Raw genomic sequence first — 22,506 nt, 5'->3', positions numbered from 1 at the left:
CAATCCATCTTTCCCCCTCTCTCAGTATCAAGATTACATAGGAAACAGTTGAGGACATAGGAGCCTTTTTATTCCCAGTTCAACGACAGACTGCGCGTAGAAAACAAACAAGCAAATAAAGAGAGATGGGAAGGTCTCCCTGGAGAGGCAGACTCATGACACCAATATGCGAGGAAAGAGGCAGATTTTAAAAGTGCCTTATTCTGCAAATAAGGGGAGAACCGGTGCTCCTTTGGTGATTTACAGGATGCGATTTGGAAGCAGACTGGCAGAAGGGAGGAAGGTGGCGAGGAAGCCACTGTTAAAGCCTTGTTCATATGACAAAAGTGAAAGAACATCTTATTAAAAATGTCAAAACATTTAAATTGACAGTAAAATACCTGGCAAAAAATAAGAAAAGTTTAAGTTACAATACTGTAAGACATAACAGGGATTAACAATGATCTAGTGAGCACCATGGGCCTGCTCAGTGACCTGGGAAATAGGTTTTCTTTTTCTTGATGATTTTAGGGGGGAAAAAAGAATAAAAAATGTCAGAACCAAAAGGTGAGTTGAGAGGACGCAAGTTATTGTGTAAGGGAAGTTACAGGAATGGTGGCAAAAAAAAAAAAAAAAAAAGAGCAGCATCCTGAAGCCTGGAGGGGTCACAACTAACCAGGTCAGCATTTCATACATGCCACTTCCTGTTGGCCTCAGCAAGAGGAGCGTGGCTGTGGTGCGTCGTGTCATGGTGGCCGGAGGGGAAGAGGGCCTGTCCGACTGACACATGAGGTTACACAGCAGGCAAATGGACAAAGGCATGGACACGAGTGACGCTCCGCTCTCCCGGGATTACTATTCGACTTTTCATGTCAAAATATAATTGTCCAGATTTATTTCATGCAGAGTTCTTTATCCATTTTCAAAATATACAGTAAATATGTTGATTATAAATTTTAGGCAGAGTTTTCAGATGGCTGTACAAATTTCAAGAATGAAAAAAATAAAAACCATCAGCTCAAATGAGGCATGTAAGATAACAGAATGATAACAGACATAATTATGTCCGAAGGTAAAAAATAAAAATAAAAAAATTAGACTCATCTTGAACTTAGTCACTTTCCCATGTTGGCCAAGATCCATAAACAAGTGGTATTATCTTATAAAGTATAACATCCCAAAATATAAACAGATACACAACACCATAAACATGTATGATAAAGAACAGCAAGTATTTTTCTCAGGATAAATGGCTGCCGCCTATCAGCTCCGTCTTGCTCTGCCTCTGTGCCCTGTGTTAATGCTGCTGTTTGACATTGCAAGCAGCAGGCTCTTTTTTCCCCTCCCAGCAGCCTCGGTGGACGCCGAGCTTTAGCCTAATTGGTTCCAGAGCAGACCCTGACAGAACCCTCCTCAGCGGCATGCAGCCATATTAATACCCCCCGCCACAAACACGGACGCACACACAAACAACAAAAACAAGCACAGCAATCAGCGACTAACTCGCTAATTAACGCCCTTACAAAGCATCTCATTAGCATGTGCTGTACAATGGGGCAGTGGGGGAAATGAGCATTTTGGATTGGCAAAAAGGGAAGAAATTACAAAATAAGACAGTGGAACAACAGTGAATCCGTGTGCGTTGTATTCCACTCAGGGGGCCAAGGGCTTTGGTTGGCCCACAAAGCAGCACCCTGATTCTCTGGGGAATCCATTACAACTCTCTGAGGAAGACATTGGAGGGAAGATAAGCATAATTTTAAAAGCAATCGGTAAAAAATAAATCTCCGGCACGCAGGCAACACTTTAGTTGTTAACCAGCAACTTAACCTGCTGGTGCTGTGAGTGGAATGGGAGATGGAAAGGTTAGGGGCCACGAGAAAAAGAGTAGGCAGTTACAGAAAAGGCCAAGAGCTGCAGAGATGAAAGGCTTGCATCCTAGTTAAAGCTAATATAAAGAGAGAGACGCCGGGATGTAAAACATGTTGTGATTAATGTAGTTAATCAGTGTTTCAGGCTATACAAACATATGCATGTATTGGCTTTAGTTTTTTTGTTTCCCTGCTTCATACTGTGGTTTTAATGTTACTTCAATTATATATATATATATATATATATATATATATATATATATATAAATTTTAGCGACGGAGATCAAATACAATGTTATCCCTGTTAATTCTGTGCAGAATTAATTAGTTTTAATCTGAAAAGCAGCAATGATAACTCATGAAAACCATGGAAAAAGGAGGGGGACATACAGCTCAGGTGGGAGGATTTGTAGAATGACCAACTACAACTTAAGTAGTCCACTGCACAAATCTAGAACAGTACAAAACCTTCACCAGTTTACGGTTTGCCACAAGCCACACAGGGGAAGCGTCAAACCTAAAAGAATGTCCTCTGGTCTGAGGAAACCAAAAATAAACTTTTTCACTTGAAACCAAAAGGCTGTTAGCGGAAGAACAAGCATAGCGGTGGCAGCAATATGGTGTCGGGATGCTTTTCTTCAGGATGTAGAGGGATGCTGGTTGGAGCGGATGGGAAATACAAGCCAAACCCTGCTACATCAGAACAATTTAGCTCAAAGGCTTTTCATGTGTTGGAAGGGCCCAGTCAAATCCAAACCCAAATCTAATTGAGAATCAGTTACTAGAGTTTAGGACTGATGTTTGCAGACAGTGTTTATTCAGTCTGACTGACCGTGATAAATTTTAAGATGAGGATTTGCAAAGCTAACACAGAGATATCCCTAGGGCCTTACAGCGGTAACAGAAGCAGAAGGATATGTGCACGCTTCACTTTTTCAGACTTTTGTTTTTGTAAAAACTATGCATCATTTTCCATTAATGCACTATTTTGGGTTGTTCTACAACTTAGAACATGCAAAAAAAAAATCTCTGAAGTTAGTGGCTGTTACAAGACAAAATGTGAATATTTTTGCAAAACACAATTATAAAAGAAGTTGTCAAAAATATAAACATGTAAATGTGTCAAATAAAACAAGAACTTCTCATTTAGAAACTAGTCAGAGAGGCGCAACAATTGTTTTAAATATTCCCGGATGTTCTGTTAGCCGTTATTGTTTTGTGCTGTACTGTACTGAACACAGCGCCGTTTGCTGGGAAGAATGAGCCCTCTGACCCGCTCTTCCTAGCCGTTCTGACCTGCCCGTTATCCGTCACGAACCCGACTAACATACCACACTGTCAGAGCACGGGGGCGGCGCTGTGCCACGCCGCCCTAAACTTCGAGTAAGCAATCACAATCGCCTCCGAGAAGCGACACAATCCCACACAGTCAGACATGTAAGAGGAGAGCTTCATGTAATAGTAAGCAGGCAGTTAGAGGTCAAAGGTCGCCCGCAATCGGGACGCCGGCTTCACTTCTGGCAGCCAGAGTGGAACTCTGCGAGGGACCTGGAAGTAGATATGATGACCTTTTCTGCAGAGGACCCCCAAAATATACTCACTTATCAAAATGACCTTAACATAGGAGCATGGGAAGGTAAGCAGAGGCCATCCATCACCTTAAAGATTAATCCTCCTCTCTATTCTTCTCCTGAATCTATTAATAATGTCGCCAAAGGGGCAGAATTTGTGGCCAAGATTTATTCTGATATTGTGACTTTAATTCATTAGCCTCTAACAGGGGGGATTCCTGAGAAGGAAGAACGAAGGCAGCTTCAGAAATGCTAATTTAATGCTCTGAGAGCCAGACTCTCAATTCGATTGTTAAAATTTGTGAGAAATCTGCACGCGCAACATGCCAATTTACCACAAAATGGGAGATTATCATTTACGCTCAAGAGGTCACACTTACTTATGCTTTAAAAGCTGCTTCCATTTGTTAATTTAGCCACATTAAGTATCTGGGATGAATCTGTGGCAGGTGCAAAGCTTGAAAATCAATTGTAGCACAGAATCTGGTACCGAGAGCTTTTCCTCACTCATTTAAACAAAGCAGTGGATTTCACACTGTGGAGCAGCACTGACAGCCCCAGGGGCATACTTCAATTAGAGACTTTGGCGAGTTTAAACACTGTAGATCTACTCACGCTTAAAGGCGTTTGTCTCCCCTCTACCCCTCCCAACCCCCCCCCCAACTCCCATTTTTTTTCTCCTCCCTCTCAGCCTTTCTTCTCATATCTGCGCCAAGCACTCACTCTCCTCCATCTTCAAGTCCTGCTCTCTGTAATCAACCCTGCACTAATAGCTTATTCTTTCTGCTCCAGCACCCACATTTCGCTTGTTTATTTTCCCAAACTCGTAAATCTGGGCACATGTCACAAGTGCAGCGATATTAGAGCAATAATCTCAGGTAATTATCAGATGCCCTTTCACATTTACTCCCTCCCTCCGCCTCCCTCTATCCCTTTAACTCTTGCGCTACGGAGACACAGAGGAATCAGCATTGCTCCAGAGAGCTGTGCTTGTCTGAACTTAACCTTTAGTGAGTTTTTTTAAAAAGGCGTGCAATTTTTTTTATTAATTTTTATTCATTCCAAATTTATTCTCTCATTCAAGCAATTTATATAACTCTAAATGACAATTATTTTTGCAGAAAAAAGAATTCTGTTAACATCTCAAGAGCTTTAATCAGCAAATGCTGTCAGATTTCTAAACTTTAGGTCAGTTTTCCGATTTGCCTGATTTTGCTCCAGATCAGATGTGTTTACAAAGCTGATAACTAGTTTCTGGTCATTCAAAATATTAAAATAGTTAAATAAACTGGTCCCCATCTCACAGCTCGTGTCTGCTTAAAGGTTTCTATAAAGGTAATATAGTCAAATCACAAGACTCGTTGACAGATGCTGTCCTACTCACCCACTCCTGCTGTATGAGGCCAACGGCCTTGCTGGCCCGGGACAGGTTTCGACACGCCAGGATCACATGAGCTCCGTGAAGAGCGAAAGACCTGGCCGTCTCAAAGCCTGAGACAGAAGAGAGGAGACAAAAGTAGGAGGTAGTTAAAAAAAAAAAAAAATGATTTGAAAGCGAGCATTTCTTCAAAGATTAGTTTCATTTTGAAAATATCTTTGATTCTACGCGGCCGAATCTAATAAGGTGGTGGAGAGGCGTGTGGGTGCAAACTAAAGTCTTCATCAATTTTCCATATAATTTATTTTATTGAGTAGCTCAGTGGTCTAGCAGTGGGAGTTAATCATTTCTCTCTGAAGTGATGAAACTGATTGAATCATTGTGGCTCAAGACTTCTCCCTCTCATCTCAGATCAAGTTCTGATTCTGGCCCGGCAGCTCCCGGGAACCCGTCGCTGCTCGCACCGGGATACAGGGGGTGTGGAGGGGGGGAATCAGCTGTTAATTATGTTAATAATTACACAGTGATGGCAGTAATTAAGAAAAAATGGTTTATAATGAGAGAAGGCAAATGAAAACAGACATGCCGTTCAAACTAAATCACAGTGTGATATTCCAGCACATCAAACGGGGCTCTGATAAGTGCGTTTCTCCCATGAAACGAGGGTCTGCAGATACCCGCAGAATTTATCAGTCCGACTCCGCTTCATGGCTCCATCCAAATCATGTAGCCATGATAAAACTGACAAAAACTGGAGATAGAGAGAGAGAAGTTCATTTCTAAATTACAAGTCTAAATGGGTCATTTCATCCCGTAGGTTGAATTAATTTACGAGATCAACTTTTTCCCTCGCCATATTTTTATTTCCTTTTGACATTTACTATCTCTCACGACATCGAGGAGAAGTTTGGCAGCACTAAGTCAGTCTAAACACAAACTACTACACATTTATGTATGCTTAATAAGGGTGAGGCTCCTGACTGACAAACTGAGGGCCAGCGCAGTAGCCAGAGTGCATCAGAGGGTGAATTAATATGAACTGTAATTAGATTATGTGTCTTAATCTGATTTTCATTAAGAGCAAAACTGGGAGGCCTAATTGTTAGAAGAGTGTTAAGGACTAATATCTATTAAAACTCAAAATTGGAATAGGACTGGAATCCCTCTCTGACAAGTGAAGCATGGAAATGAAATTATGTGACACCTTATTAGGTGTAATGGAGGGGACTGTGGCTGAGAGCAGAGATCGCGTCAGCGCTAAGAAATGGAAATAAAAATAAAAACAATCTGGCCAAAAAATAGTTTTAAAAAATTGCAGACAGGGCAAAATGTGGCTTTATATTTGTAGGAGTAGCACCAAGAAGCTTTATTCTCAGAATCTTTATACACGTATTAACTCATTTCCAACCAGGCTCAGTTCAAGTAAAATAAGTGTAAATTCTTACATCTCCAGCACTTAATGTTCAGAAGCACCAAACAATAGCAATTAGGCAAACATGTTTCAGCTTTTCAGGCATTAGGAAAAGAACAATTATTACCCTCTCTTAAAGAAATACACTTTGTAAAGATACACACTGGCAAAACCTTCCAATGTATTATTTTTTAAATTTTGGACAACTTTTGAGCGATATGTTTGAAAACATTCAGACATATCTGGAGACCGCTCAGTAAGCTGACGGAGGGACGACATACAAAATGCTTTTATCCTGGCCAAACTTGGAGCTAACCACCTGGAAAAACAACAATACTTTTTTCCTGCAAATCATCTTTCCATTGGAAAAGTAACATTAAAACATTCCAGCGTTATAACACTTGGATAGAACCAATTAAATCTCTCAAAACTCACTTAGATGGGTAAATAAATTTTTTTTATTATTATTATTATTGGTCTGATGTTATAGCTTGACCTAAAATGCTACATTTAAAATTTTTGATTCGGGTATAAAGAGTATTTTTCAGATGGGGAAAGCTTTGTTTTCTTCTAAATGTACAACTGTAATTAACCACTTTTATCCTTATGTATATGTAGAAAAACAAATAGCATGCGCATTCATATCTACAAAATGTACTTTATCAGGCTATTTCTCAAACACAGCTATAAACAAAACAGATGTTGGTTTATTGTGTTTTTTTATGATCACATCTACCTTCAACTCAAGAGCGCTGAACTTCCACAGGGGAAAAAAATTATTAATTTAGATCAATTTACATCAATTATCTTAAATGTTCTAAAACTTTTACTTTCTTTTCAGAAATACAGAATTATATTATTTCTTAAATAAAAAAATGAGAGAGCACCATAGAGGCCTATAAATAATTAGTTTTAAAGCAGAAAGCTGGAGATTAATAGGATATATCACATACCAGCTGAAGGATATGTCTGGTCTTGTTTAGTAGCCTTTATGCAACATTTTATAGAAAAAATTTTAAAAACACGGCATGATTTTTTAGCCTGTATAAATTGGACAAGAGTAGTTGCTTCTGGTAAACAACAACCGTTCACACTCACTTGTTGTGTGTACAAACCATGAAAGTGAAATTAATGGACACCAGTGTTTTCCATAATGGAGGACAAATTAGAATATGGCAGCGACAACGCCAGCTGCACCGGAGCCATGTATTTGCGATGACAAATAACAAGGGCTTGACATTAATTGTGAAATAACGAGAGCGGCGTTGCTGTAACAGGGACTCTCCGCCCCTTTGCCCATGTTACCGGTGGAGAGGGCTTGCAGTGAAATTAGTTCTTGGTCAGGTGTACAACGAAAGGATCCTGTTCAGGCATTGTACGCTCATGGTGCTACATGACAAGAGGTCAGGCGCCGGGTTTCTCCCACGCTCGTGGATCGACAGACGCCGTGAGCCGTTTTGCGACACGCGGCAGGCCTCCCAGAATGCCGGCGCCGGTCCAGATTTGTTTTTGTCTAATTAGACACAAACGGAGCAAACCCAAACACAGTGAGAGAACATGGCCTTAAGAAGCCAGGAGACGAAATGGAGAGCCTCTGGTTGTGTGCTTGCTCGCTGTGGGGCTTCACGAGGTAACAGAAATACAGTAAATGGCTCGGCTGTTGTTGAAATTGTGTTTTACTGTAATATATAAAAAGCATAAAAATGTGTAAAATGTCCATTAAGCAGTGAATGCTCTTCATGGTACATTAGGATCCTGGCCCCACTGATATCCCACAATAATGAGTGTGATTTAGTGATTTCACGCTTTGTTTGTCCTCCCTGGCCCGCCGCCCCCCTCCAGATCCCCTGCCCAGCACCCTCCACTCGTACACAGGTGTATTGGCTCCATGTAATGAGATCATTACCAGCATCGTCGGCGAACGTGTTTATTTGGCAAACGGAGCAGCCGGCTCCTTCTCTCTCCTGATCTGCAACCAAAGAGGCATTTAACTAAAATAAGCTCTGCAGTACAATTGGGCAATCAGAAGTCAATTCAAATCATTACAAGGCCTGAGGGGCAAACACGTCGAGTTCCTACAATCCTCCTCCGCCAGAGCTGAAGTTGTGCTTGGGAAAACACAGGAGCGGCACAGTTAATGAACTGACTGCAGGACTGTGCAGAAATGTTGGGTCACAATGGAAAGACTGAAGTAAGGGGGGGAAACATAAAACTGATGAAAAACATTAGAGAAGCCCAAAAATATTTAATGAAATTGTATTGTCTTGAACCTTGAACATAACACTTAAATATGGTTTGCTGCCCATGTGGTTCGCTTCTGGTGGGTTATTCCACAACAGCTGAGTTAAATGCAGGCACACCTGCTGATTTATTTGAAACACACTACTTCATCATAAAAAACAAATAAAAAGTACGTTCTTAACAAGACCCATTGTTTTGTAGTGTTGATAGAAGGATTGTAACTTTCACCATGGCTAGAACCTTCAGCTGGATTCAGAAAAGTTGATATGGAGACAAAAGTAAAATCACAGAAGGCTCTTGAGGCGGATGAGACGAGTGTGTACTTGCGAATGTAAACAATCAGCCCTGTTATCGAGTGTATAAACACTGGTGTTAGACAACAGTGGTGTATTTATTTCCTGCAGATCAGCTCTAAGTCATGCACATGCAGGCTGTAAACACCTTGTTTTGTTTTTTTTATAAATGTCTTTCTTTGCTTAATGTAATTGAACTACATGGGGAAAGTAATACAATGTTCTAAAGTTGTATGTAGAGGGTGAATTTTCAAACAACAAAGTAACTCCAAATACGACTCCCAACAGCTGATTGAGTGATGTTTGCACCTGTTCCATTGGCTGTTGTGAGTTCTTTTGTCTTTTTGTTTTTTTCCCCCCAAGAAGCACAGAAAAACCCAACTCTCTGACTCTTTCTGACTTTTAAGATCCCCTCTAATTCCCCTCCACTGGTCCAAGAGGAGGAAGATGTCACCCCAAAAGTGGAATGTATGGTTGGTAATTACAGCCCAAGGTTGAGCTGTTCCAGGCGAGAGCCCTGGAGTGCTTCCATTACCCCTCCTTGTCCCCTCCTGCCTCCTTCCTGCACCCCCCTTCTCTCCTATGTTGTCATCTGTCTGGGGACCCATCCTCCTCCCTCCTCTTTCTCTGACCCTCTATGTCAACCTCTAGCTCCAAACAAAGTCTCTCATCATGGCCTTACACACCACACTGGACACCGCCGGTCCGCGGGTCTCAAATAGAGAGAAAGTGACGATGGCAAAGTTAGACGACAGCAAACTGGATCCCACCTGTGCAGCCCCTCGAAGGCTATTCAAGCACCTAGATCTGTTGAGCACCGTCATCAAAAATCCCCCCAATCATGTAACTTTCATCCCCTCATCATGTACAGACTATAAACCCGGTAGATCTATAAACTACTTGACTACACACAATAACTTCATACTCCTTCGTTTTATTTTACCTACAGCCTTTAATCACATATATGTATTCTATCCTCTCCTACTAACCACTTCCCTTCTGCTATATTAGAGCTTTAATTATTATTATTGAGGAGCTCTGTGTCAGCAGCATGATGTGTTTTCCACGTTGGTCTTCATAGCAAATTTGATCTAAATCTAATAAAGTTGAACAATTTGACTAACCAAACCTGTTTTCATTATGCTGCCAATAAACACATTCATCAAAAAGGGCATGAAAAAATCTATGTCCGAAAGATCTGTCAATTCTTGCTAAGGATTCTGATTGGGCCTTTTGAACACATGCATACGGTTTGAGTGAAGCCGTTTTAGAGTAGCTCTGTGTGTTTCTTTAGTGATGTCCCACTACCTGAAGGCAAACCTCTGCCCCAGTCTCAAGTCTTTTACAGCCAATATAACAGGTTGGGTTTTTACCAGAATTGTCCTGTACCTGGCTCCATCAGTGTTCCCATCAACATAATGATCATTTTCCCCGTCTCTGCTGAAGAAAACCTATCTCATGATGTTGCCACAGCCACATTTCATCATGCAGTATTGCTCTTCCACAGCATTTCACAAGTAACCCTAAAAGTTTGATTATGGTCTTTCACATGTTTGCAAAGACCATTTCCTGGCTTTTCACAAACTCAAGAGGATTTCTTAAGGCCTTTTTGTCAGCATTGCGTTGCTACTTCCCAATGTTAAATGAAGGTCAGATCTGTAAATAGTACAACAAAGAGTTCTGCCAACAAATCCTCCCACTCGAGGTGTGTAGCTTTGCAGCTCCTCCAGAGTTACCATGAGCTAATGCTCTCCACAGTTTGCAGTTGTCTGATAATCTTTCAATTTCAAGATGATGGATTAAACTGAGTGAAATATTTAAAGTTTAAGCTATTATTTAACTACGTCACTCAGCTTTTAGTTTCTCCAGAACTTTCTCCCTGACTTGTCTTGCGTTCCTAGGTCCTCATGATGAAGTGTTTCTCTAACGTTCTCACAGAACTAAAAAAAAGTCCCAACAAGTAGATTGTTACTTATTAATTAGCATGTGTAGGTCATTGGTTGGACTGATTTTACTTATGGGTATCAGTACAAAAGGGGCTGAAGAGTAGTGCTTTAAAATTATACTGCATTTTGAGTTGACTTATCACTTGAAATCCATTCAAATCTGCGACTGTAATGTGACAAACTGTGAAAAAGTTCAGGGGGTACGAATACTTCAGCAAGAGACTGCATGTCTCAGTGGGTGCCCGCACACAAAATCACTCAAGTCAGTCTGGATGTCATCTGAACTAAAAACAGCCACTCGGAAGCCCAGACATCTTCTCCAGGAACATCTTTTTATCCATCTAATTCCTCCCACTATGAATAATGCAGTTCCCTCCTTACCGAGGCTCGGGTTTAACGCGTCGCTGCGCGCCTCTTTAAGGGGGTACTTATTCATAAACAGCAGTGCAGTAAATACCAGAGCTTTGCAGCCAATTTAATGGCAGTTATGCCTAACAAATCTGCCTCAATCTAATGATCAGCCACAAAGCTCGGCTGCGGGTTTAATCTGCGAGCGGAGGCTCCCACAGCTCCGCGACTCACTGAATACGCTTAGGGATCTCTCCATCCAGAGAGCGGAGAGCGCCGGCCCTGACACTTAATCCACACAGCACAACAGTGGGATCAGCGCAAATACATGAACAACGTTAGTCTTTCATGAATAAAAATAAAGTCCTAAAACACTGCGGAGGCGATGCATTAAGATACATAAAACATCATGAGGTGCTCTTTCTGCAAATCCCCCTCAGTAGGGGTGTTTTCTGCCTGTTATTCCAGCACTGACCACACACCTTTGAAACAATAACAAGAGGATTTCAATGTATACATTCATACCGAGTAGAGCTTTTGCAGCAGAAGGTAATTCTGTACGAAAGCAGCTTTAGAAGAGAGTCAGGTTAGGATCAGAAGAAGCAAAAAAAAAAAACAGAAATGAAAATAGAAATCAGACAGATTTGCCTTCATTTACTCTGATTGGGGATCAGCTGACAGAATTACTTTTTTTTAATTCAGTAAATGCACCCACTAATGAACAACCACTATTTTGTGGCAGTAAATGCATCAGACAATTTAACGCACTTTTTGGAGTGCATTGAAAATCAGGTAAAGGTTTGGGGAAAAATGTTTTGCTGTATAAACTGAGATAATCATGTTATTCATTCAATTTCAGTTAGACTCCAAGCTACCTTGTCAAGAAAACTACAGTTCTGTTGTTTTTTTAAGTTTGGCATTATATACATCAATATATATATATATATATATATATATATTGTCTTTTTTTTTTTTTTTTTATGTAGAAATAAATGGAAATTTGCATGTCAGATCTTAAAGGAAACCAGAAAATTGGAATTTGCCGTTTTTTCTTTGGTTAAATCTAATCACTGATTAGCAGTTATAACACAAAAAAAATTTATTTCATTATTTAGATAAAACAAAGAAAATGTTTATCTCGGCTTAATAATTGATACATTTATGGGGTATATTCTTTGATACATAACAAGGGATCGTCTCATCCCTTGTTATGTTTTCTACATTTTCTTAAAGTTAGGAGCTCTGCAGAACCCTGCAGTGTTTTTTTTTTCTGTTATGTCACATAATCCCTAATCAAATTTAAATTGTTGGGGCATCACATAGCTCAGTGGGAGATCACCATAAACTGAGGCTGCAGACCTCAACGCAGTTGTCCCCTGCTCAGCTTCCACCCCCGGACCATTTGCTTCACGTCTCCTGCTTCTCTCTCCCCATTTTTCTTTCTGCCCATCTACTAATTAATAAAGGAAGCTAGAGCCGCAATAAAACTTTTTTTTTAAAATGTAACTTGTCAGGTCAGACTTTAAAAAAATAACAGGAATTTTCTTGGGGTGTGGCAGGGGGGGGTGAAGCCTCATTTGTAAATTTCTAACAAGGACACGTAAGTTGAAACAATATTACAATCAGTGACAGCTAAAACAAAGTTGTTCACATTCTTACCACTAATAAGAATGTGAAAAGTTTGTTCAAAGGCCCAAAAAAATATTATATATTTTTTTATGTTTGTTTTAGGATATTTTATGAAAAGTAGCTATACATTTGTTTTTTGTATCTATTGTGCTGGATCAGGAGCTAAACAAAAAAAAAAAGCACATTCAAGGCAGTTGTGCCTGTCTGAATAATCTGTCTGGGTGAGACAGGGGTCAACGTGTTATTTCTGACCACTATTAAACATACATTGTGTTGACAACATGGCAACTGGCTGACTGATGATGCACCTCAGGTTGTGGGATACGTAAACCCACATATATTTCCCAAAAGAGCTGTCAGGGGGCACATGTGACTGCATGTGCTAACAGATGACAATACAAATATAGTCTCGCTTTAACGGAGATCATATTTTAGGATATAGATCATAATAAATCCGCTGCTTCGTATATGGTATTCATTCTATATTTATCACAAAAAGAAGTGTTTTGTCTCTCAAACCGGAGGGGCCTGGAGATTTCATGAGAAAGGTCCTTTAAGTATAAATGCTCCATGGACCTCTGGCCAGTAAATAACCTGAGAGTTAGCTGATAGCAGGGAATTAGAGCCAGAGCAGGAGTGCGTAATGGGGATGGATAGGAGGCTCAGGCTTGGGTCACAGCCGTTTAGGAATCAATGCAGAGGTACAGGTGAACCACCACAGGTCTATGAAAGAGAGAGAAAACCTTTGGGAAGTACAGAGAGAGAGAGAGAGGAGGGGTGGGGGACAAACTACGATCATTCATTTCCATTATCACAATTAAAAATCACCACTCAGGTCGCTACAGGTTTTTAATTTGCAACCGAAAGCAAGAGAGAGGAAGACTAATGTTGCAAACACCGCCAAGACGAGCTGCATTACCGTCTCGCCTCCCACCGACGGGCACGCCGGAGCTTCCAGGCTTCTCACCAACCCGTGGTATTTCACGCATAAATAAATTAATGTGTGCACTTTTCATGTTCACATGCATTAAGAGTAAAATTAAGGAGCTCAAATGTAAATTTTTCTAATTAAATAATATCCTACCATTACTAATAATAAAAATGTCACCCTTCCTGTGGAAGACGTGAGCGCTGGGGAACATGGAAATAGCTTTGACACGTGCTTTAAAACACTATTGATGCTATTAAAATGCTAAGTGGGTCCAAGCAATTGGCATAACCACATTTCACTTTAGGAACGTCAAAGGACGACGCAACAAGAAGCAATTACTACAAGAATATTGTTAATTACGGCCGCTGCATTTTTAATAAGGGGCAGAGTAAAACAAAGGTTATGTTAATATGAGTTTATTAAGAATTCATACACTATGAAAATGTCTGAGGGGTGTAGCTACCTGAGACAGACCAGAGGAAATCTGATTTTTTTTTTTTTCCCCCACATAAACACCTTTATTTTTACCAAATACTTCACAACAAATGTTAAATGTGGGTTCTATGTTTCATTATTATGTTTTTAATCATGACAAAGTAATAAAAGAAACACATGAGAAGGAATTTCTCGTGATAATGGTTTAAAAGCCAAACAGCAGTCCTTCTGTGCCCTCTTGTGGTAAAACTGTGAACATACACCCTCTTTCTTTCTATGCAGTTCCTGCAAAAGATAATTACAGGTGGGAATATTGCACCTTTTGCAGTTAGTTGTAGATAATATTGGTTTAGTGAAAGCCCTCTTTCTCCTTAAAAGTAAAAGGCGGTTAGGTTAGCGTCACTCCACTAAATATTTCCTGAATGGTGGGGTTCAGCATGAATGCTGAATGTCTTACAAAAGTTATTTTAGGAGTACCACTGTTTGAAAAGGAATATGTATATTTTATATGTTTTAATATCTGATCAATGCTTCTGGTTTCTTCATTATCCATACTATTTAGATAAAATATGAAAAAGTATCACTCTCAAAATTATATTTTGTAAAAACACATATTGATTTTGGCACCACAAAGTGAAAACCAGTAAGAAATAAATGAAATGATTGATTCTAAAGTCGTCTTTTATTTTAGCAAAAAAAAAAAAAGTTACTGTGAATAATAATAATAATAATAATAATAATAATAATAATAATAATAATAATAATAATAATAATAATAAAAATGATTAAACCAATAACAGTATAACAGTAACAATAACAGTAACAGTAATATTTTTTTTTTAAATCCAGCCTTGCAAACTAACTATCCAGCACATGCTGGATAGTTAGTTTGCAAGGCTGGATTTAAAAAAAAAATTAAGTCATATGTGTTACGTCAAGTTTAGTCAACTCTTACAAAATGTTATGAACTGAATGTTGACTAAATATACTTCCTAACTAAATTGTACAAAAATATTAAGTTAACAGAATGACTAAACGGAAACACAACACACTTTAGATAAACATTTCCATTTATTTTCAGATTTTACTAAAGTTTATAAGAATAGTGCAATAAATCTTAGTAAATTCTGTCTATAAAATAAGGATTAAATAATACAAAAGAAGACAAAAGCGCTAATTTTTTTTCTATTTAACACCAGCTCGGTTATTGCACCATCCTAAGGTCGGTTTTGTCACACCTCGTCTTGCGATTTTTCTTCCAAAAAACTGAAGAAAACATTTTGTTATGAATAATAAGCTCCACAGACAAAAAAAGACAGACATTTTAACAATAAATAAGTAAATAGGTGTACTGTTAAAGTTCCACCCAACTCCATAGACACGTTATGTCTGTTGAGATTATATTACCGGTACGCACAACTGGTCTCCATTTACTAAGTAAGTGACTTTAACTGGTTGGACTGGATTTCTACTGAAGGTATCAAAGTAAAAGTGCTTCATTTCAACTGCATATATGTTTAGATTTATATATGTAAAGGAAATTGAAAACAATCCTGCACTACCTTATAATGGTCTAACACATGAAATCCCGGTAAAATACACTGAGAATTGAGCCTGTGCTGTGAAGTTTGAACATGTTTAGAGTGTGAGTGTCTAATATTGAGAGATCGGCACTGTGGCAGGATACAGTAGAGCCAAGAGTGAGAGTAAGCAAACTTCACTGCTTTAAAAAAGTATTTTTAGCACCGTGTACAGACAATGTGCCTGAAGGTGGAACAAACTCCAAGGGCACCACTCTCTTACCATAGGAAGTAATTTTATCTCTTTCAAAGAAGATTTTTCAGAATACTTTACACCTAAAAAAAATAGCACCACCAAGTCCATCCTTCTGTGATAAATGCTTGTCCCAAATGGACGTATTTGGTTCAAATCAGGAACCACACCTACAAATGCAGTTTCTGGATGAGTAAATATAAAATTAACCTTTTTTCCAAATAAGTCTTAAATGATTTTCTTTAAAATAACAGATGAATGTATCCCAACATGGTTCGTCTGTTTTCCATGAAATTACTAAAGACTCTATGCAAAGATTAAAACAGGAGCATCGACTCGATGAAGTATTTGTTCAGCGAAGGCCCCTGAGCAGCTGTAAATCTATATATTATATTTCTGCCCTGCAGCAGCGCATAATAGACACGCACAGCAATTACGCTGCTGTGATTTTCCTATAGACAACGAATTTGAATATAAAGACAATTAATGATTTTATGTTTATTTGATCTCCCTCACGCTGTCATTATCTAGCTCGCACAAAGCTGCATGTGTGAACAAATGGCCAGAGCTTGTGCTAATCTAAACTAAAGCAAAAAGGAAATACATTTGTTTCCAGGTCATTATATGGTGAGCCGTGCATTCGCTGGGTACAAATGGATACCATTTATTACAGTTAACAATGACATCCAATTCAGCCCTGCTAATGAACTTCAATGCAGTCATGTTCGGTATTAAGGAGTGATTTGTTGAGTCTAAGTGTATCATTTTGGAGGCTAATGTTGATGAATGTCTGCTTGCGGAAGGATGGGGACATAAAGGGGAGTAGAGTCACTGTGTTTGAGCATCCTCCTATTGAGGTGCACTGTCGCCACCTGGTGGAAATATTGTGGTAACGCAGTTTTTTTTTTTTTTGTTTTTTTTAAGTTTCAGAAACAACTGCCATCATAAAAAAAAATGTTATTAAAGAAATAAAACAGATACTGGGACTTACCAATACCAGAGTTACCCCCAGTGATGAGGACCACTTTGTCAGACAGGTCACGACCCTGAAGAATTTCCAACGCAGCAGTGTTTCCATCGTAACGCTTCGGCTTCATCATCACGTCCTCCACTGTAAACGCCTGCCGGGGGTCAAAATAGGTGGTTCGCTTGTTGATGTGACTGAAAGAGACAGAAATTCACAGGATTCATTGGAACATGCAATGAATCCATGGCGAGTATGGAAAAGTATTCAAGTCACTTTACAATGCAAACTTTATCCTATTCCATTGGGGAAATTAGATACAACTGAAGGAAAATTACACATTTTATTTCAACAAAGAGGTTTTTTTTCCCAACTTGTTTACTTACTCAACATAAATTTTCTGTCCTTTCTCATCAGTCTCCTGTTCCCAGCCATATGGTAAATCTGCAAAAGAAAAGTACATATGTTTGGTTACAGGATAATAAATATCAACATCTGTTGATAGCAAGCTTCCTACACGCAAATGTGTAAAAATCCAACACAAGGACAGCATGTGTGAGCACTGACGCAACTTTATTTGATCTCATACATGTTCACAAAAATAATTTTCTTAAGCTATCTGCTTAAGAAAATTAAGCACATGCTAGGTGACTTGTAAAATATGGGTTGGGAAACCACGGGGGGTCACACATCAATGGGTGAGGTCATCTTTAGAAATCAAAGTAAATAATGAACAATATTTCTATCAACATAAAAGTAATATGTTCGTAGATGATTCAGTTTGTATTATTATTATTATTATTATTAACAACTTGTAGCTTGAGTAAGAAGGTGAACAATTTGGAAATCTCAGTATTAAATACATCACTCCAGACAAACCTCCAGCACAGCGTTTTTTCTTTCCTGTCTTAGGATGCTCCCACTGTGTCTTCATTTCTTCATGGCTGTTGGCACAAAGGGAACAATAAGGACCACATAACCCAGCATGCCACCTCTCTTGACAGTATTTAGTGTGAAAATATATCACATCAAGTGTTAATTAAACTGAGCTAAAAGAAGGAATTTCATCTGCAGACTTTTAATGAGATCTGTGTCCAAAATTCAACTAATGAACAAATGATCTGTTAGAAACAAAAAAAATGTCAATGTTCGGTTGCAACGTGTCAGCGTCTTTGCAACCTGGTCGTAATGTTGTCTCCCCTAACACCTCACCTTCAATCTTTTCCAGTAGGAGTCTACAGCATCTTCTCTCTGAAACATTCCTGGCCTCCAAAGATCTCCACATATATCACACAAGGTTTCTAAATTTTATTAAGGTACATTTAAAGCTTTTCAAGACTTTCATGATTTAAGTTTGAGATCCATATAAATAATGTAGAATAATATTCTAAACTGAATGTACTTGCTAAGATTTTTTACCTTACATTGCCGTTTTATACATGTGACTGTTACCCAACTAAATGCCTACAGTAAGCCGAAGACATAAATGTATACTTTTATAGATTTAAGAGAAAATCCCTCTTCTGACATCATTATTCTATTAATAAAGGTAATAAAATTGGACCCTTTCGTCTCAATTGACTCAAAATATCTCTAAACAACTGAATTTGTCTTTCTTATAGACACAGGAAAGGTGTTGTAGTTCTCCAATCAAACCCTGATTAGGCTTTCTAATCTAAAGTCCCCTGATGATGACATCACAGATTTTCTGGCAGATTTACAATGCAGTAAAAATTTGTATCATCCCATTTGCATCTTTTTTGGGGGAAGATACTCTATATGTTTTATAAAAGCATATAAAACAAATCAGAATCTCTGACAAGGACAACCTGAGTGAATACAAAAAAAACTGTTTTGAACGACGATTACTTATTAAGTGGAAAAAGTTGTCCACACAGATTTACATCCAGAAGATATTAAGGCCACCCCCAAACTATGTGAGCTCCCTTTGTTTTGTTTAAGCTTAAATATCTGCAGCTAAAGCAAATTGTTTATTTTAACACATAACACTGACGTCTGAGTCCTGCAGGGATAGTCTGACAGCGCACATCCAGAGGTTCCCACTCACTTTGCATAGTAAACCCAACCGTCTTTGGTGGACCTCTCTTCCCATCCAGGCGGTAACTCATCTTCACTGTCCGTATCGTCCATACCGGCGTATTTCAGAGCTGCCATCGCTCAAGCTTTCCACAGACACGGCGCTGTTTCGCGGACAAGCACAACAACAGCTACAAAGATAGCTTCTCAGGCAGATTAAAAACGCTATCAGAAAAATGCTCACCCGGCACTTCCGCAACAACACGCTGACGACAGCCGAACTGCCTTCTGGGATATGGAGGAAATTAATCCGTGCCGTATGCGTTGTTAAAAAAAATAATAATTTAATGAGGACACAAATGTGTCAGAAGTGTATGGAGTTAAATTTGTTTCACAATTATTCAATTAAAAAAAACTAATATCAAATTTAAAAAATACAATTGTGATCAAAATGTTTAATGTAAAAAAATTAAATTAAAATTCAAATCTTTGCAAATAACTTTTTCACTCCATGAGATAAAAATTAGTGATTAAAAGAAAGTTAAAGTTTTTATCACAATTTTAATTTTTTTTTGACATTAAAAGTTTTGATCACAATTTTATTTTATTTTTTTGACATTAGGTTTTTTTGATTGAATAATTGTGAAACAAATTTAACTCCATACCTTTCGTCCTTTCGTCCGATGACAGCTGGATGTAACCTGTAACCAACCAGGTATTGGTGATAGATGAAAGGAATAATAATTTTTTTTTATTCGCATGTTTTTTTTTATTTGTTTGTTTGTTGTTGTTTTTTTAAAGCACATTGGATCATGCTATAAAAATTTTAACTTTCAACAAGAATCATGAATAGTATAAGCAAACAAAGATGAAGCATTAAATCTAATACCATCAGGTTGCAATCCAATCAAAATAAAACTAAAATAAGACATGAAATTAACTTCGCATGTAAGTAACATAATAGGCAGGATTTTCAGCTTAGATCCTGGTTATTGTCTGATGGCCTCAACCTGAGCAGGCCCTCTTCAATTCCTTTGTATGCAAAACCAGCTGCATCCACCTGTTCCTGCTGATTTACCTGCCTGTTAGCCACACTATTCTCTTGTTACAGGTGGCCTGCCTGACTGGGAAGTTTATAATGTGACTTGCAAGTTCATTTATTGAACATCATCTTTACAAAAAAAAAAGGGAAAAGGAAATTCCGAATTATTTACATGATAATCTATGAAATAGCATATTATTTGGGTACAGTGTATAGGTCCTGGGTCTAAGTATGTGCCATTAGCCTTCATATATAGCACACATAAACACTTTAATGTAATTTATTGCTTATCTCTAAGACAGTGGTTCTTAACCTGGGTTCGATCAAATCCCGGGGGTTCGGTGAGTTGGTCTCGGGGGTTCGGCGGAGCCTCTGCGGCGGAGGTAAAGACGCACTTGTGTAAAGTCGTGAGGACGCCCCGCTTTGCCATCACTTGCTGCAGAGGATCATGTTACATTGCTTAGCCAATCAGAGCTGCATAGGAGCACGATTGAAGGAGTTCCACTCTCAGCATGGATTTGAACTTGTGTTTAATGGACCTTACCACAGGGCCCGCCTTTCATTGGCTAATGCCCATTTTACGTCACAGAGCAGCTATCACGTGGGATACCGGCTCACAAACTCATGCTAATGTACATTGTGGACTACCAGACCGGCAGAAAGTTTTTGCGTCAGGACTCGAAAAAAAATGGTTCTCCGTCAGTGGGGTATCTGTACAGGTGATGTCAGGTATCCTGATCGTATTTGTGGAACTAAAATTCACAGATTTCCAAAATCTGAAACGGAATGCCTTGCTTGGTTCAAAGCTTGTGCACTGCCGCATTTGCAGCTCAACCGTCATAGGATCAATAAGAACAAAGTGTCTGCTGGTGTAAGCATTATTGCTTTGCTTTCTTTGTGTTTAGTGAATGAAAAAAAATAGTCAATAATAAACACATCCATTATGAAAACCTTTTAGCCAAGTACAGCATAATGGCAGTACCGATACAACTTCTACATCCCGAAGCCTGTCTGTTACAGCTTTACTTAGCTGAACAGATCAATATGCAATGTATACCGTATCTGACATACATTAAAGATTTTATTTCACCTGAAAAGGCTTTTTACTAAATTGTAATCGTGTTAGCCACGCTAGCACAGAGTACCGTGTATAAGTCCTAGGCACCGAACCTAGGCATTCGAATCCTCAAAACCATGAATGCCCCACTTACCCAGCCTTGCAAGAACAATAGGCATCAGTGATCTTGTTCACAGCTATATTTATGCTGAGGATCTGCTCTTTTCCTCATCGACTGGTAGCATTTAGCTGCAACTCGCACAATGTTAGAGGCATTGCGTGGCTAAAACATCTTTATGTTGTCCAAAAAAGATGACATTAACTTGTTGGTTCCCCTGTCCATTGTCGTGGCTGATATTTTGTGAAAATCCGGCAGAAATGCTACACTAATCGAAATACTCTGCAGAGAGTCAGTCGAAACAAAAAATCCCGTAGAAGCTAAGCTCTGTGAGGAGGTTAATGTGAGACATGAAGTCACGTGGGACTTTCGAGGGGCGTTTCCGGGCGGAGCTTGGTCCTTAGTCGCATCTTTTCGGGGTTGCTACTGCCTCTAGTGGCATGGGGGTGGTAACACAACTAATATAATTACATTACTAAATCAGAATACCGCAAAGTCTTTATTATTTATTATACATTTTTTATTCTCTTAAGAATGTAGAGCTAATTAAATGATCTAAACAAGACCATAAAGTGGTTCCAGTTTCTCTCGATGGCCAACCTGTTGAAACTGTGGCAAATTTGGGTCGTTCCTGTCAGCTCAACTTTGCTGAAAACACTGACTATATTTTGAAGAGCTGTTCTCAGAGACTCTACCTTTTAAGAAGACTTAGTGATCTAGGGGTGACCCAACTAGACCCAACTAGACTCTAGTTGGGTCAGCCCCTATGTCTTGAATTTGGGGGGGAAAAAATCATATTTTATTTATCACTACAGAAGGGTTCAGTGAATGCGCATATGAAACTGGTGGGTTCGGTACCTCAAAAAAGGTTAAGAACCCCTGCTCTAAGAGAAGCAGGGGGTTACAAACTTCTGTTTCATACTTTTCGAAATAAATACTAGCATTTGATTGGTTAACCTGACCTTCCAACGAATGGTTTTGCCTGATCAAAGTCAGTCCTGCACCATCGAGTTTAATTCATATATACTTGACAGATTAAATTAATCCGTGCTGTTGATTTCATGATTTATGAATAAGATATTATGATCTTTTCGGTGTAAGGAAGTGATGCACTGAGGCAGTGGGCGGGCTAAAACTGATCCTAGTTTAAATGAATGGTCAGACGCTGACTGGTTTAAACAGGTCAACCAATCAGATGTTACGGTTTATTTGACAGAAACCAGTGGCAGCTTGAATGTTTTTATGGTGTGCTGCAGTTCAGCAACTATATAAAAAGGTAAGGAAATAATTAAGATTTTTGCTGTTAATTTGATTTTCATGTATTTGCTAAATTCATAATTCAAAGAATTATGAACTTTAATTTATTTACCTAGATATTATACAATAACTTATTGAATATAGATGCACGATTTTGTAAATATGCGCTTTTGGTGGGAAGCTGGAGTTCTCATATTGCAGCCAGAGCGCATGCGCCCCACACTT

The 22,506-nt window shown here is 38.9% G+C and overlaps 1 protein-coding gene across 1 annotated transcript in view; it reads right to left on the bottom strand.

The window, feature by feature from the left end:
- The window catches only part of wwox (WW domain containing oxidoreductase), a 153,800-nt gene extending 134,712 nt beyond the window's left edge, over positions 1 to 19,088 (bottom strand). The window contains exons 1-5 of the mRNA XM_008411349.3: positions 18,839 to 19,088; positions 17,650 to 17,714; positions 17,157 to 17,214; positions 16,798 to 16,967; positions 4,806 to 4,912 (exon numbers count right to left, since the gene is read on the bottom strand). Of these exons, the coding sequence (XP_008409571.1) occupies positions 4,806 to 4,912; positions 16,798 to 16,967; positions 17,157 to 17,214; positions 17,650 to 17,714; positions 18,839 to 18,945 (507 nt within the window). The 5' untranslated portion in view covers positions 18,946 to 19,088. The remainder of the gene's footprint in view (positions 1 to 4,805; positions 4,913 to 16,797; positions 16,968 to 17,156; positions 17,215 to 17,649; positions 17,715 to 18,838) is intronic.
- Positions 19,089 to 22,506: the final 3,418 nt, after the last annotated feature.

This window comes from Poecilia reticulata, chromosome 6 (assembly GCF_904066995.2).
Source record: "Poecilia reticulata chromosome 6, P_reticulata-male-v2, whole genome shotgun sequence".
Taxonomy (NCBI): Eukaryota; Metazoa; Chordata; class Actinopteri; order Cyprinodontiformes; family Poeciliidae; genus Poecilia; species Poecilia reticulata.
Note: the sequence above shows the minus strand (reverse complement) of the source record. Positions and strands in the feature narration are given on the sequence as shown.